Below are 16988 nucleotides of genomic sequence, written 5' to 3' on the forward strand. Positions count from 1 at the left end.
TCCACCAAACCCAGACTCCCCCATCTGACTGCTAAACAGGGAAGCATGGTTCATCGTACCACAGAACTTGGTTCCACAGTCCAGAGTCGGTGTGTGTTACAAAGCAAGAGAGGCCCATTCCATGAGGCTGAAGTGTTCAGAACTCTCCAGCTATGGAATCAGAAGAGCCTTCATGACTTATGCGCCTTAGCAGTCGTTGACCCCACTCTGTGATTTACGTGGTGTTCTGCTTTGTGGCTGAGTTGCTGTTGTTCCTAAATGCTTCCACTTTCCAATAATATCAGTTAGTTACTCCAACAGGGATGAAACTTTACAGACAGTGTTAATGCAATCATTGCATCCATCACAGTGCCATGCTTGAATCTCCTGAGTTCTTCAGAAGCCATTTAGTATCATTAGTATCACCACCACCTGTGGCAACCCAGCTGTGGTAATGGGTCTGATTTAAAAGAATGAATTCGCTAATCAACAGGTGTATACAAATACTTTTGTCCACATAGTGCATGTGCCTTATAGACTCCTCATGTTAACATTGACTTTAATTCTGACTACAAATGACACAATAGGGAGCTTGTAAATTGAAATGTTTTAGACTAGTGTAGATTCCCCTAACACTACAGGTGAGCTGATGGCCTACTGCACACTCTTTCTAAGCATCTGTCAGAGTTTAATCTGCCAGAAATTAAACCAGATGGATACAAAAAAATCCCTGAATAATTCACATGACTGCTGAATAGATAATTAATCTGTGGGAACATGTTCTTTTGTTCAAATGCGACTTTATTGTGATGGCACCTTTGTTGTGAGGGAGTCATTATTGTGGCGTTTTCACACTGCTCTTCCCTTAGGCCAGGCGGCAGTCAGAGGGAGGTGGGCGGTGCTGTGACATCTCTTTCTTCAGTTTCACCATCAGTTCAGCTGCTCATGCTCATTTCCAGTCAGTCTGCTAGCTGGCAATTTTTTCCCACTTTTTCAAAACACAGTGGAAGGCAGGCAGAGATAGTAGCTGACCTCTAACAGAGAGGTGATTCAGCAGCCTTTACTTTGTTTCTAAAAGCTTTTATTCTGCAGAGTCAGGCTGAAAATCCTCTGCTGCACACTCACAATGAGAGCTCTGCTTCATGTTTACACAGTGGTTTTTCATTATGCTAGAACTGTTAAGGTAAAATGTCCTCAATCATCTGATGTTGCACAAAGAAAATGATGCACACTGTTTGTTTGAGTGCCAAAATCCTGTTGGAATAAACATTTCTCCATGATGCGGCGTTGATTGCCACATTTGCATAACTAGATCCTGCTTGTGGCCCAAACTGGCTCTTTAGATCCTGTAATGAATCGTTTCAGTCACTGAGAGCCTTTTGACAGGCAGATTTTTAGTTTATTTCTCTCTCTTTTAATGGGTAAAAGTCTTACCTTTGTATGAAGTTTGGCGATTTGTTTTTCATCCACATTGGGTTGTCGGTACACTCTGCTCTTATAGCGGAACTAGAGGGGGGAAAAACACCAAATATTAGAAATAAAAAAGGTCAAGCCTAAAAGCTAGAGTCTAACAATGATCAAATTAAATGGGACTTATCCTGTATTCTATTGTCACATACTCTGGAGTCTAAATGGAGATGGCGTTAAATGTCCAGGTAAACACTTTTTTTCGTGACTGCTTTATTTCCTTTTTCAGCAGATAGAGACATAAACCAGGCTTGGCTTTCAAATTTTCTGATGAAAGTACATCCTCTAAAAGTTGTTTTTGTCACTGACAGACAGGGGTTGTTACTCTAAGAGATTACCAACAGAAAGGATCCTTTCAGAGAAGGACCTTTTTGCTGTAATAGGAACTGCTTGTTGACCAAAAACAGCTTTCCTCACAGCCACAATGAAAAAACCAAACCACAACACTGGCTTTACCTCGCAGAACACAGAAGGTAATGCTCTTCTTCTGCCTTAGATTTTGAGTTTATGTGTCATTTTGTAACTTTAAAGTGCTATTTTAATTAAAACAAAATTTAAAATTAAACAGTATTTATACATATATATATATTCCACCAAATAAAACTGTATATCCATTTTGCAATGAAATAGTTAAATGTATGACAACAGTGTTCCTGACTGAACTAAACCAAGCCTGTAGCTACCACTGTTGAAAGTATCAGCAACTCTGTTACTTTTAATGGTAACTAGTAGTGTAACACTTTTCTTTTTAAAGTCATAAACCCTGCTACAAATAATTAGTTACCTGAGAGCCCCACTCTATAAACACTGGTAACCCAGGTACAGCTCCTGCTGGTAGCTACAGCTTTAGTCTCCTCAAATGACACTAATTGGTCCATTATTCTCTGACCAGGAACAAGCATATCAATTTGAAGCTTTGCAAGATGGAGCTGCCCAATGACAGGCGTGGAATCTGCCCATGCTGTTAGCTTTGAAAGGTTAATGATATCTAATTACATAACTGATATCGGATACAGATACGAACCATTTAAATCATCCATCCATTATCTGTTCTTCTGATCTTATTCCGGGTCACAGGGGGGCTAAGGCAACCCTAAACGTCACTTGAGAGGTGGGGAACACTGTGGATTGGTAGCCAGTTCATCACAGTGCTGACATATACTAGTTATAGTCACTGTCATAAAGCTCATCAGTGTAATTTACAACAGAGAAGAAACCAAACATCGATTTATCATAATAAAGCGGCACTTCAATTACATTTATAAAGAACTATAACAAAATAGGCTAGTTTGCATTTTTGTTTGATAATTTAAAAAGATAAGTTTTCCTTTTATTTTGAAAGTGGCTTCAATATCATGTCTTGAAAAGATGATAACAAAATAATTTATTAGTATTGTAAAACTTGAGTGAAAAGAATACATTATGAGAACAGTAAGGTACATAGAATGGTGATGTCATCATCACATCCTTAAAAACATAAACATCCCCACAGTTTACCTCCAGACATGGGACGCCCCTGCTGACTGGCTGGGGGTACTCTCTGAGATTGCGTTCCTCATCCAGGAACTTGCCGTCCCTCCCGTTACTGGCTGGCTGGAAAAGTCCATAGTTGAGGACGTCCTTCAGACTCTGGTTTAACGTACACAGGATCCTCTGCTTGGCAACCCAGACCGTTGCATTGGGGTTGAACCGCATGCACTTCTGTTTAGGAGAGAGACAGAAAGAGGCAAAATACAGGAAAAGTGATAAGTGGAGAGGAGGCGGTCAGTCAAGTAACACCTGATGGTTTGTCAATTACTCAACATTTATGGACAGCTCAAAATCATTCAGAGTACATAAAGCTGAACGAACTGACCACCCCAAAGGGCATTATCCTTCTTATATCAATATATGAAGCTGAAGAAGACAGATGGCACCATAACTTCCTGTTTTAATGCATTTAGCAGTAACACTGAATAGAAGCTATAACCTTATTTCACTGCACCTGAAAAATCATCATTCCATACATTTCCAATTCAGTAAACACATACACTTCTCCAGTAATCAGGTTAGATCTCTGAGATATTCATTTAAAAATCAAAGTCTATACTGTGAGAAAAATACTAAAGGACATGAGACATAGTGAAATAAAGCACCAGTAACCTCATGAACAGCTCAGCAGTGGGTAAAATTAGAGGTGTGGCTGAGAAATAAGCATGTATCATCCAGTGAATACAGTGCCTTGGATGCCCCTAGGATGTTTTTTTTTTTTTTTTTTTAAGATTTATTTTTGGGCTTTTCCGTACCTTTAGTAGAGAGAGGACAGTGGATAGGGTAAAAAACAGGGAAGAGAGCGGGGAGAGACATGCAGGAAATGGTGCCATGGGCCGGATTCGAACCTGGGTTGCCTGCGTACATGCCCTATTACCTCGATACCTCGATTACCAGGCGCACCCCGTCCCTAGGATGTTTTACCCTCCTATTGATTTTATAAATCACAGTTAATATAATTTGGCTTTTTTTTTGTTTGTTTGTTTGTTTTTTGAAAAAAAAAACAACCTTTTAATGTCAAAGTGAAAACAGATTTCTATAAAGTAATTAAATTAAATAAAAAATATGCATTGTAAAATAAGTGACTGCATAAATATTCACCCCCTTTAAAGTGATTGACCTACGGTAATTCAACGAAGGTCCAAACAACTGGTGCTAGTAGTCTTAAAATTAGTGAAATGGGGATCAGCTGAGAGTAGGGAATGTGTCTTAAGTGATTGTAGTACAACGACACCTGTGTCTAAAAGGTCCAGCCACTAGTTAATTAGTATTCCTAGCTACCATTTCACCATGAAGACAAAAGAACACTCCAAGCAACACCAAGGCACTGAACATGCCCCAGATTTCAGTTAAATCCATCATCAACAAGCTTCAGCAGCTGAGATGGGAGAGACTCTGCATACAACAACTGTTGCCCAGGTTGGTCACCAGCAAAAGCTTTATTGGAGAGTGGAAAAGAGAAAACCACTGTTGAAGAAAACTCAAGTTAAGTCTCGACTAGAGTTCACCAAAAGACTTGGGAGACTTCATGGTCAAGTGAGAGAATTTTCTTGGGTCTGATGAGACCGAAATGGTGTCTTTTTGGCCCTCAGACAAGACTCCAAACACTGCACATCACTACAAACACACCATCCCCACTGTGAGGCACATTGGTGGCAGCATCATGCTGCGGGGATGCTTCTCAGCAGCTGGCCCTGGAGGGCTTGTAAAGGTCCTGGAGGATATCCTGGAGGAAAATCTTACTTAGTTAGCAAGAGAACTACAGCTTGGGAGAAGATTTATTTTCCAGCAAAACAACGAGCCGAGACACAGAAAAAGCTACACAGAAATTTGTTCAAAGGCAACGAGGTGAACCACAGAGCTTGAGCAGTTTAGTAAAGAAGCATGAAGTAAAACTGTAGTGCCCGTATGTGCAAGCCTGATTGAGACGTATCCACATACACTCAGTGCTGTGATTGCAGCAAAATACTGACTTGAATCGGTGAATGTTTATGTAGTGACTTCTTTTAAAATTTCTATATCCTTAAATTGGCATTGCTTTGTAGAAATTTGTTTCCCTTTGACATTAAAGTGACATTCTTATTTTTTTCGTCAAAAAAGCCAAAACTATATTGACCATGATCGATCAATAAAACGGTAAAACATCCAAGGGGTTGAATGTTTTCTATAGGAACTCCATTATCAAGCAGTCTACACAGCTAAAGTTGACCAGAGTATCAATCTTAACCTTTGATATCGATATTTACAAACAGACACGACCAATGCATGCAAAAGGTTGACTAGCAGACTAAAAATCTACAGCATTAATGCTGAGATCTGGACCTCCAACAGAGTCAAGTTCGATTTGTCTTCCTGCTCTATGGTTTGTTACATTGCGTCAGAGCTGTTGACCAATGAGAGCACAGCGGGCATGTGAAAAAATCAGAAGTATAAACTTAAGGGCTAAAAACGACAAACGTGAGATAAGAAGTGTTGACAATTTGCCAACTATATTAGCTCATTAATGAGTTTTTTAAATCAAGACTGAGGTTTTCAAAGGTATCCATTGTATAAATCAACGGACAGGAAGCTGCCAGTAAAGACACAGTAAGACAAAACAATGTGGGCTAAAAGCTCTGAGTGACATTTCTCTTGTGAAGTGGACTTTAAACTTTTGACTGGCAGATGTAAATGTTCTTGGTGATGATTTAAATAGAATCACAGAACAATGATGGCCATTTAAAGTAGTTTAGAAAAGCCAAACAAGCCGCTTTAATGACTCAAACCTTGTCCTAGTTATTATTATAAAAAAAACTGCGGTGCCAAGCAGCTTCATTGTTTCATTGTTCACCCGCTGTGTGCTGGTTGAGGATGTAATTGACATGACCCTCAGCCTCCTGGACTCGTCCTGTTCTGCTTTTCCTGGGGTTAAAAAAAAAAAAAAAGACAATAGGAGACTTGTGGTGCGGGTGAATCAGAGAGGATTATGGGCACTGTGCCGGTCTTTTCACAAAGTGTGTGGAGTGTTCACAGCTGGATGTGCTGCTCAGCCGGTGATAGCAGCCCTGCGTTTGTGATAAAGGCTGAAGGGATGAGCAGTCTGTGAACTCTGCCTACCCATAATCCTCTCTGCTGGCGTGCGGGTGAGGAACGGAGAGATGAAGGTTGAAGGTAGAGTACACAGGAACAGATGTCTGCTATCTGGCAGAGCTGTTCAGGATGATTTGGATGATTTCCTTCTGCTGGTTTATTATGGTGGCAGATTTCCAGCCACTCATCTTACTGCTGCTTCTTCAACTAAAACAATGTGTACCAAGTTTTCTTGAAAATACAGTATAAAGATTTAAAAGCTTTACAATCTCTGAACTGAGAGAAATTGGTTGCAAATCATTTTTAAAAATCCATTCATCATATTAAAAGTTTCAAGAAAAACATCAGTGTTTGTAGGTTCCAGCTCCTTGAAATTGTCAGTTTGAAGCTTTGGTGATTTAGGGCTGTTAATAAAGAGCTATTAAAATGACATTTGGATTTATTTTTTTCACTTCTGTTTTACACTTACAGACTCAGAGAACTGTGAGTTTTTCTCTGAACACAATGCTCATATGAGTTTATTATAATAAAAAAAAAACCTCAGTCACAGCCATACTAAGAAATATGAAATACCCCATTTATGCAGGGGTGGAAAGCAGCTTATTAGATTAAATCAAATAACTGTAGTTGACTAGCTTTTTTTGTGTACTTGTACTTTTTTAAACCACTACTTTTACTTTTACTTGAGTATTTTTTGAGTGAAGTATTGTTCTTAATTACATTTTAAAAAGCATCGAGTACTGAGTAAAAAAAATAAACACTAAAAGCCACAACAAGGAGGTCCAAATTTTCTGCCAACATGAAAATGACCAGCCGTTTGGCTTTCACAACACATGATGATTAGTACATGCACATAGCAAGAGACTGGTTCCATATTACTCCCCAAAGCAGCTGTTGTATTGTACTTTAGGTTTAATCAAACCTTAGAATAAATAGCTTGGTTGGAGGTCCTTATTTTTAGTTGTTACTGCACATAAAGTACGTGTCATATTTCACTGTGAAAGCCCCTTGGGTATCAAAAGTAGCTACTTACAGTCAGTACTTTGGATAGATTTTAAATGACTTACTTTTTACTTTTACTTGAGTAGATTTATAAACCAGTAGCCAACTTTTACTTTCACTCAACTTAATTTTAACCGGAGTAACTATACTTATACGTGAGTACAATAGTCTGTTACTTTTGTGCGTTTATGAGCAATATTTTTACTATAGTTAGAATTAAATTTGCTTGCATTATTTTGCAGTGCTGGACTACACCATTTGGACTTTTGAAGGGAGGAGCAGGGCCCCCAGTAATGTATTTTACTCTATTTGATATAAATTTCAGTTTACTGATTCATTTAGTCGCTGTTGATTCAATGATGACATTAATTACTAAGAAAAAATAAATAAGTACACACTTTTCATTGCAGGCTTCTCAAAAGTCCGTCCCTACTGTGGGCCCCTGTAATCAGTACCCTTTCCCCCATGCTACACCACTGACCCTGGGAATACATTTCTGGTTTTTCACAAAATGAGTGGTTAATCATTGAAGCCGAGCACCCCTAAAGACAGATCCTGAAATCGCCTGTGCATACCAGTATTGTTTTTCTCACAGTTGCTGATATAATTTGGATTTGGACTGACATAAACAATGTTCTCCTCATTAATGTGACTGTATTATTTTGGCTTCCTTAGATTTAAAAAAAAAAGTCTTCATTTGGATGATGTTGCTTTTCCTTTTAGAAGTGTTTAAGCTACATCAGTTCTTTTTCTAGGAAACAAAACCAATGATAATCATAATGATATGTGAACAATGACTGACTCACTGGCCTCTATGGCATCTGCACAGCAGGCAATACATACTTTTCATTTTTAATTGTGATAAATCAAACATTGTGATTGTGCAGGCTGACTTTTTTACCCTACAGTATACATGTGAGCTGGAGCTGTAGGCAGAGCATGTCTTTGTACGTCTGAATTATTCAGCTGAGTTTGATTTTCGAAGTGGGCTGTGTGACTCGATCATGTGATCGAATGGAACCGCTGAGTGTTCAGTGATGAGTGTGAAATCAGGAGCGTTTGTGCACACATGTGAGAGAGCTGAGTGCACATGTGAACACACACTCAGGCTCTACGCTGGAGATAAAATGAGCTAATTACCTCAGAGGGTCATGAGTTCATCTCAGGGTCAACGCTGTTCCTTCAGGACTTACACCCACAGGATCACCTATAAACATACACTCCTTCCTCATTCAGTTAAGATTTGTTATTCAGGAAGCTACAAGGTGCTAAAGTGGATACAAAGTGCTGTGAGCCGGCCGCTGGTAGCTGTTACAGCGCTTTATTTAGCCTCAGCAGGAGAAGTTGCAACACAAATGACACGGATTAAATGGGACAGAGCAGACGTTCAACACTAGTGAGACTAGAACAGCATGGTCAGTGGCCCATATACCACTAAAGTTTCTTTTCTATTGTTCAGTGGAAAGACAAAACAACAATGCATTTTCAAGCAAAGTGGTAAAAGCTGTGAGCTTTAGTTACACAGTTAAAAAGGTCATGATGATACCACCAGTTTTATATTTTATTTTTACTGAATATACACATTTCTTGTCCTTATAATTGTATTTACTTAATTTTCTTGTCTTTTTTTGTTTTACATTTGAACTAGGGCTATCAGAGTTAATACAATTAACGTCCTTAATAAGTGCATTGATTTTTCTCAATCACATTAATCTCATGCTTTATTGTCTGCTGAAACTGTAGTCTCTCTGCAATAGTAATTTAGAATAAGTCCACCACTGCTCCTTAATGTCTCACTGCATACTTTCAATCCCTAACAAGCTCTGTTTTTAGTGGTTAAGTTCATGTCGTGGTCTTCCATCTACCCAAGGTCCCTAGTTTTCTATCAAAATAAAAGCAGGTCTGTGTCTAAACACAAAGTCCATTCCTCTTAGCTCACAACAGTACAATCAAAAGTCAAATTAAAAGAACGAAAAAAAACAAACAAAAAAAAAAAAAACAAAAATGAAGTACAACTGTTTTAAATGCAAAGTTGTGTGATTTCAAAATGGGTAAATTTATTTGATTAACTGCAAAGTTCCAAGTCTAATGACAATTAAAATTTGTATCATTTGACTGCCCTAACTCAAACACATCATGATGTTAAATTAACATGTTGCAGAATTCTTATTTAACAAGCTGACCTTGAACATGTAATAATAAAATTGTCTGCTGGCTGGTTAGGCAAGCTAATGAACTTTTCAGTCAGCTTTAACTAATGGGACTGATACTCAGTTTAGGGTCACTTAGGCCAGTCTGAGCAATTGAGGAAGAAAATTGTCCCTTAGCGTCTAAGGCCTTGTCCACATGGAGACAAAAATGGTATATTTCCTTTTTGTTTTTAAAAAAAGTTTTCCTTAAACAGGGGATTGTTTCAGGATATGTCCACGGAAGCATGGTACCACTGAAAACCTGTAAGTGGCGCTATAACGCTGCCACAGAAATGCACCAAAAGAGAGAAGAAGATTACGAAAAACTGCCCCAAACTTTCTCCTGGTTACACTTCTGGTTCTTCTCCATGGTGGATCTAAGATCATCTGGCGTTCATACGCACCTTCTCATCATATGCTGTTCTCATTGGTGGTAAAGGAGCATCAGATTTAGCTGTAAAAGCCATAATAAGCTAAGTAGCTGCTGCAGCACGAACACAACCCTGTAATTTGCCATTGATATTATGGTTTGACATGTGCATGCAGCCAAAAGGGGCTATACTATGTGTGACGTAATTGTTTCAAGAAAGATGCGGATGGCTGTCTACATGGAGATGAAGCGTTTACAGATATTTTCACTCTGGGACCCGGTTTCAAAACCAGTTTCTGTGTGGATGGAACACCGATACGACTAAAAACGTTTGCTTATACTCCTGAATTCATCTCCATGTGGGAGGGGCCTAAAGCTAATGTTAGCAAAGGTTACAATAAAATTACATTATGTCACAGAACCCACAAGACTTGATAACAGCATTGATGGACTAAAATGTTCTGATCTTTGGGTTTTGAAAAATGCAAAACAACATCCTAATGGGACCAGTTTTTAATCTCAACCTCTATATGGGACTCATCCAGGACACTGGGTTTGATCCACAGTAATAAGAACTGAACAAAGTCTGACTGATGTTTTTTCACTGAAGCTTTTATTGAAGCCAGTCCAAAGATAGCTGCTGAACAGAAACACTGTCCCAAACTAACTTTCAGACAGAACAAAGAGGTGGAGATAAGGAAGCCTCCTGACAAACAGCTCCAACGCGCAATCACATCAGACATGCCTCTAATTATGAGTATTGATATAAAAACCTAAAGGGAGAAGATATAAAAAAAGACACAAGCTATTGGGACCAAAATAGTTTTTTTTCTTTCCAGGCTGAATACATGGCTCCATATGGATGGATACAGTTATGATGATGAATACTGAATACAGTGAAAGTAGTTCAAAAGAAATTAATTCATAGTAAAAATGAATCTGAATGAGGGTGCAACAAGCTTTATGCTATAAAAGAGGAGGATGGGGTGGAGGAGGTGAAGCTTTGCTTACAACAGCAGCATGGTGCATTAGAATTAATTCAAGCAGGTGTGCAACAAATAGCTAACATTAACCCTAAAATGTGGCCTATGACACACTTGTGATATATTGTTTTTTTTTTTTTTTTAATTTAAGAAGCAGTGTCCTATACAAAACCAGTGCACTGTCATGAACAAATGCAGCCACCAAAATCAACAAATGCAGAAAACCTCAATTTATTTTAACCCCTTAAAGCCTGTTGTATCACATTTGATACATACTTTTATGATACCTCTATCTAATCAGTATGATCTATAAATTACTAATAAGAAAATTCTGAATACAATCTAATAAATGATAAAAAAAAATGCCCTCAAGTGGATTATCAGTTACCAAAAACACCTTATGAATCGAATCCGATACAAAAAACATATAGCCTATGTAAAATTTTATGGAAATTTTGATTTTTTTTTTTTTTTTTTTGGATTTCAGTAGAAAGTGAAATAAACATTTCAGTTCCAAAAAAGGAGAATTTTCTGGATATAATTTGTGTATTCAGGCTTTAAAAGGTTAAATTTGCACCTTAGTCCAGCATCTTTGTGCTCTGATCCTGTCTGTGTGGCCAGATTAGTCATTGTGTATCCAGCAATAATGAAGCGGTACACACCCCAAGTCCTTCTGTCCCACCTACTTTAGATAAGGTGTGTTACGCGGTCAAAGCAGGGCTCTTTGAGTGAAACCATGTTGGATTTAGAGTCATGATGAAAGAGGGAAACCCAGAGGAGAGAGGGGCATCAGGTGCTGGTTCTCTTCCAAGCTGCCTCTCCTCTCTCTCTTTCTTCTTCTGCCCCTCTGTATTGTCCTGCCAGCTCGTGCTGAGGACACACTCTAACTTACTGTCACTGACGTCCAGTGTAAAGCTATCTAGAACAGCTCTCATTCCCCGCGGATACACATACATCAAACAAAGAGCTTTTGTACAAAGAGCCCGAGATGAAACTACAGTAGAGATGTTGGCAGACCCTCTAGCTGCTCCTCTGTGGGAAATCACTGTTCAGCTTTGCTGCTCTTTGATGATAAACCTTTACATCTAAACCTTCCTTCACAGTGAAACATCCAGTGACACTGACGCTGGATAATTAATGCAACATACAGATACCGTATGAGCTGGAGCTACAGAAGTCAATCTAGAGATGCTGCAGAGGAAGAAAGCATATACGGTAATCCCATACTGCAAGTAGAAACCAGGGGACTTCATTAAAAGCAGCCAGCTCTCTCTCTCTCTCTCTCTCTCTCTCAAATAAAGCAGACTGAAAAATTGGCAATTTTTTTAATATGAGGCTGTAGGTATTCCTCTTTAGTCATCTCAGAGCAATATCTTTTAGGGTTTTTTATATGGAACTGTTGAAACAATGTGAAATATGATAAGAGAAAAAAGTGTCAACAAAACAGAAACAGTTATTTCATATATGGGGTGGGCTTTGACTTGGTGTTGCACAACAATGGTTACCTCCGTAAGCCGCGAGTCACTGATCTACACATAGAAGAATTAATATGTTTTCAAACTGACATTGTCCAAAACTTTCTACAGTCTATGGGTGCCATTCCTTTAAATCAGGGGCTTTCTATGGAGCTATTATTGTTGCAAAACTATTTGCAAATGCATACAGAGATCTGTACACAAATCTGAAAATGTGCAGATAGTTTGCAAATGTGTGCGCAACTCCACAAATGCAACAAATCTGCAAATGTGTAGACCAATCTGTAATTGTGGACTTATTATTATTTATATTTTGGTTCAGGAAACTCACTTATTTTTGCTATCCAGGCATCAGTTACAACTGAAGTCTGCCTCTCAAATGGCTGTATTCCAGGATTTTTTCACATGTTTGTAAATCTATCTATGCATTTGCAGATTTGTGTATAGATCTCTGTACACATTTGCAACAATAATAGCTCCATATTTCTCAAACTTTTCCAAGATGCAGACATGGACCTCAACTTCATACCAAAAGTCAGACATGTACCACCACACCCCATCTTTACTCATACCAGAAGTCACTTGAATTGAATAGCAAAGTTTTATCTTCGTTGTTTTCTTTGTGCATCGCCACCATACAATTTGAGGCAGGTCCGCCACATAAGGAAATAGAAGTAGACAATACGTTTTGGATTAAAAAGCACAACGATTACTTTAAACTGATTTTAATGACTCAATTTATGATCCATATTCACGTATCACTGAGCGTGGGGCATCGCACATAACATGCAATGCCCCACGTTGAGGACCACTGCCCTGGGAATAACTTGGAGACTTTGGCAAAAAGAAGGGGTATCCCTCAAGCTCAGAACATCAATTGGCATGAACCTCCTGGTATTCCACTCAAGCACCCATAAACGGATGCTTCCACAGTCTGGATCCTCTTGTTCTTTATACTGTTTCACTTTTATGATAAAATCAGAATTGTTAGTTCCCACTATCACTTTGTGTCATTGATACCATACACTACAGATTAAATGCAGTGATAAGAGTGACTCTGAAGCACAGAAAGTTGTTGCTTTGAAAATTATGCATCATCTTCTCTGGTGGCGTGAAGTGACAGGCTATCAAGTTTCAACTTGTCACGTGCAAATGTGTGCGAAATAACCACATAAAGAGGGATGACGGTCAAAAAGATGGTTGTCCTCTGTCCTGAAAAGCAGTTTTGCTTTTACTGATGTCTCCTATGATGAATACAAGCACAGCAATCTGCTCTCAGAGGTCAATTTCAACTACTTTCTTACTTCCAAAGTTTCAAATCAGACTAAAGACAAATAGAAAAGAAGCCTTAAGAAGTCAGTGATAGGTTTTCAGAGGTTTTGTTCTCTGATTATAAGGAGGCAAACAAAGAGAAATCCAGTGCGTTTGTTTCTGAGTCAGATATTTAGAGCAGGTATGAGCTCATGGTCTTCTGAATAGAATCCATTATGCATCATTTGCTTTCAGCTGTTCATCTACCTGCCTTTGATTAGCATAATAATAGAAAGCCAAGCGACAATTACACAGTGTTTCATCACTCATTTACCATTCCCCCTGTGCTTCACTGTTATTAACCTATCATCTGTTATAAACTGCACATTAATATTACACCACACCGCTTCAGTGTTCACAGCTGACCTCAATACATTTAAACAATCAATTGAGTCGAACATTTCGGAGTATTGAACCCAAGCTGCGCCTACACAAAAGACAGTCCATGGAAGAAAATCCTGTCGGCTGAGCAGAGATTTACAACCAGACTTTAGCGGAGTAAAGAGTCGCAGAAATACAACCCCCCAATTAACACACACCTTCACCTACACTACGATCTATACATCGGCCTACATGTCACCCACGCACCACTGCATAATATAAGAGGAACAAAAGGAACACTGTTTAAGGCAAAAGCTTTAATTACAACAAAAATGAGTTAAAGATCTTAGTAAGAGGCTGATTAAAACCACAGATCATTCATATGCATGCTGCCTTAAAAGGTGAATCTTGCCTTATTATTAATAGATGAATTCAAGTGATAAGGATGACAGAGGGATGACAGAAATCCTCATGATTGGTGTTGATTGTGTGTTTATTTCTTTATTTCACTTTGAAAAGAAGCATCTCTTGTATTATAAATGTTCTCTTTCATTAATTAATTGTGCTCTTTCAGTTTGACAGCATGACTTATTGATTTCATGTTCAGTTCTCTGTGGTGTTTTTTCTTCAGTCCTCTGCTTACTGGCATAATTGGCATTGATTTTTTTGAAATAATTTTGTACTGTGGATGTTAATTTGAAATCATCAGCTATTAACTTCAACAGAATTTGAGCTATGTTAACACCTTTCTTCTACTTTGTCTCATAAGTAACGCCAGCCATGAAATGTAGAGAAAGAAAGACTGTGAAAGATGTCAAAACATCCTTATGCTATGTGACACCGGCGTGCCACTGACCTGTACTGCAGAAGCTGGTGAAACAATGAATATGCTGACCTGAGATACAGTGCCTTTAAGTATTCAACCCCTTGGATATTTTACCATTTTATCAATTTTATAAATCAATGAAGTCAATATATATATATATTTTTCGATAAATCTCTTTAATATCAAAGTGAAAACAGATTCATACAAAGTCAATTAAATAAATATATATAATGTTTCATAAGTGACTGCATAAAAATCACCCCCTTTAAACTGACTGACCTAATTCAACAGAGTTTGAGCCAGTTAGTGCTTCTAGTCTCACAATAGTTAAAATGGGAATCACCTAAATGCAGTGAATGTGTCCCAAGAAACTGTAGTACAAAGACACCTGTGTCTGGGGGGGTCCAGTCACTGGTTAATCTGTATTCCTGGCTACCATTACACCATGAAGACAAAAGAACACTCCAAGCAACTCAGAGAAAATGTGATTGAAAAGTACAAGTCAGGGCATGGATACAAACAAATCCCCCAGAGTTCAGTTGGTACGTTCCAGCCACAGGATGTCTGCACCTAGACTGTTCCCCCCACATTCTGTTACAGTTGGTACGGTCCGACTCCGGTACGTCTGCAGCAGCAAGAGCAGAGCGAGAGAGGGACCGAGAGACTGCAAAGTTGTTAAACTGTTCTAGTCTTAGACCGGGTGCTTTATCATGCGCATTTCTTCATTGTGTGTGTCCATTGAAATGTAAGTATGTTATCAGATTGTTTAGCATGGTTTGTTACATTTCTACTGTTTGTAGAGCTAAGTTTGTTCGCGTTGATGCCTAAATGACCAATTAATAGTGTGCGCTGTTAGCTTCAGTTTCCTGTGTGATGCGTGTATTAGCTAATTTCTGTCTCTAAAGTGCTTCAGTGTGCCTTTGTGTGTAATATCGCCATGTTAAGTTAGGATATGTAGTCTAATTTGCTAATTTGTTAGATTATTATCGCCTGCTCCTTTGAGAGCTATTTCTGCAATTTAAGGATGAGCATTAGGTCTTACAGTGCCATCTTGTCATAGTTTGGACATAGCGCTTAGTTAGTTAGTCATTTCATGACTGTAATTATTGACACCTGTGTCTGTATTTATTTTGTCTTTCTTTTAGAAACCACACACACACACCCACACACCCACACACACACACACACACATACCTATGTTGTACCGTTGTACACCCTGTGAGAGACTTTAATAAATCATCTAACTGGGATACCTGGCTCAATCGTGATTTGACCAGTCACAACAGTGGTGGGAGGTGATTTCCGGAACCTGAGTTTGAAAGAAGCCATAGTCAGCCGTTCTTTCTTTTAGTGCAAGAAGGAGGCTAGTGAGAGAGTCCACCAAGACACCTATGACCCCTCTGGAAGGGTTACAAGCTTCAGCAGCTGAGATGGGAGAGACTCTGCATACAACAGCTGTTATCCTGGTTCTTCAACTGTCAAAACTTAATAGGAGAGTAGCAAAGAGAAAGCCACTGCTAAAGAAAGCTTATCAAATGAATGTGACAAAATATAGGAAAATCCTGTAGGACAATCTTAATCAGTCTCCGAGAACTACAGCTCAGGAGAAGATTCATTTTCCAGCAAGACAATGACCCGAAGCATACTGAGAAAGCTGCTCAGAAATGGTTGAAAGACAACAAGATGAATGTTCTGGAGCAGCCAAGTAAAAGCCCAGACCTCAATCCAACAGAGAATTTGTGGCTGCACTTAGAAAGGGCTGTTCACACCTGATCCCAAAGCAACCTGACAGAGCTTGAGCAATTTTGCAAAGAAGAATGCAGTAAAATTGCAGTGTTTAGATGTGCAAGCCTGACTGAGACCTATCCACACAGACCCGTTGCTGTGATCGCAGCCAAAGGTGACTCTGTTTTGCATAACATGTTTTTATTTAGTTAATGCTACTTTATCTGTTTTCACTTTGACATTAAAGAGGGTTTTTTTTTGTTAAAAAGCCAAATTATTTTGATCATGACTGACATAAAATGAAAGGGTAAAGCATCCAAGGGGGTGAATAATTTTTACAGGTACAGTAATACCCCTTTCCCACTGGCCAAAAAACCTGTTTAAACCCGCTAACAATCGGCTCCTGTCAGCAGTGGGAAAGGCTCATTCAGACCCAGGTCGACCGACCCTGCAATGGACACGGGTTTTTATCGGCTCGCCTCCGATCGGCTCCAGTGGGAACGTCACACCTGGGTGAACACGGGATGACTTTGGCGTAGCGTTCCTACGTTTATATTAATACAAGTAATACGTTTATATTACTTGCCTGTTGTGATCTCATAGACCCTTTTTACCAATGCCGATGAAATCGGCAGGGGGTTATGTAAAGGGTTCCGTATCTTTCTTTCTTTCTTTCTTTCTTTCTTTTTTTGCATGTGTATAAGATAACTCGAATGGAAAGTCGGATCTTCACCAAACTTT

The 16988-nt window shown here is 38.9% G+C and overlaps 1 protein-coding gene across 1 annotated transcript in view; it reads right to left on the reverse strand.

The window, feature by feature from the left end:
* Positions 1 to 16988, reverse strand: part of LOC121506994 (SH3 and multiple ankyrin repeat domains protein 2-like) — a 351623-nt gene that overhangs the window by 325348 nt on the left and 9287 nt on the right. The window contains exons 2-3 of the mRNA XM_041783083.1: positions 2944 to 3147; positions 1414 to 1485 (exon numbers count right to left, since the gene is read on the reverse strand). Of these exons, the coding sequence (XP_041639017.1) occupies positions 1414 to 1485; positions 2944 to 3147 (276 nt within the window). The remainder of the gene's footprint in view (positions 1 to 1413; positions 1486 to 2943; positions 3148 to 16988) is intronic.

Source organism: Cheilinus undulatus, linkage group 1 (genome assembly GCF_018320785.1).
Source record: "Cheilinus undulatus linkage group 1, ASM1832078v1, whole genome shotgun sequence".
Classification (NCBI taxonomy): Eukaryota; Metazoa; Chordata; class Actinopteri; order Labriformes; family Labridae; genus Cheilinus; species Cheilinus undulatus.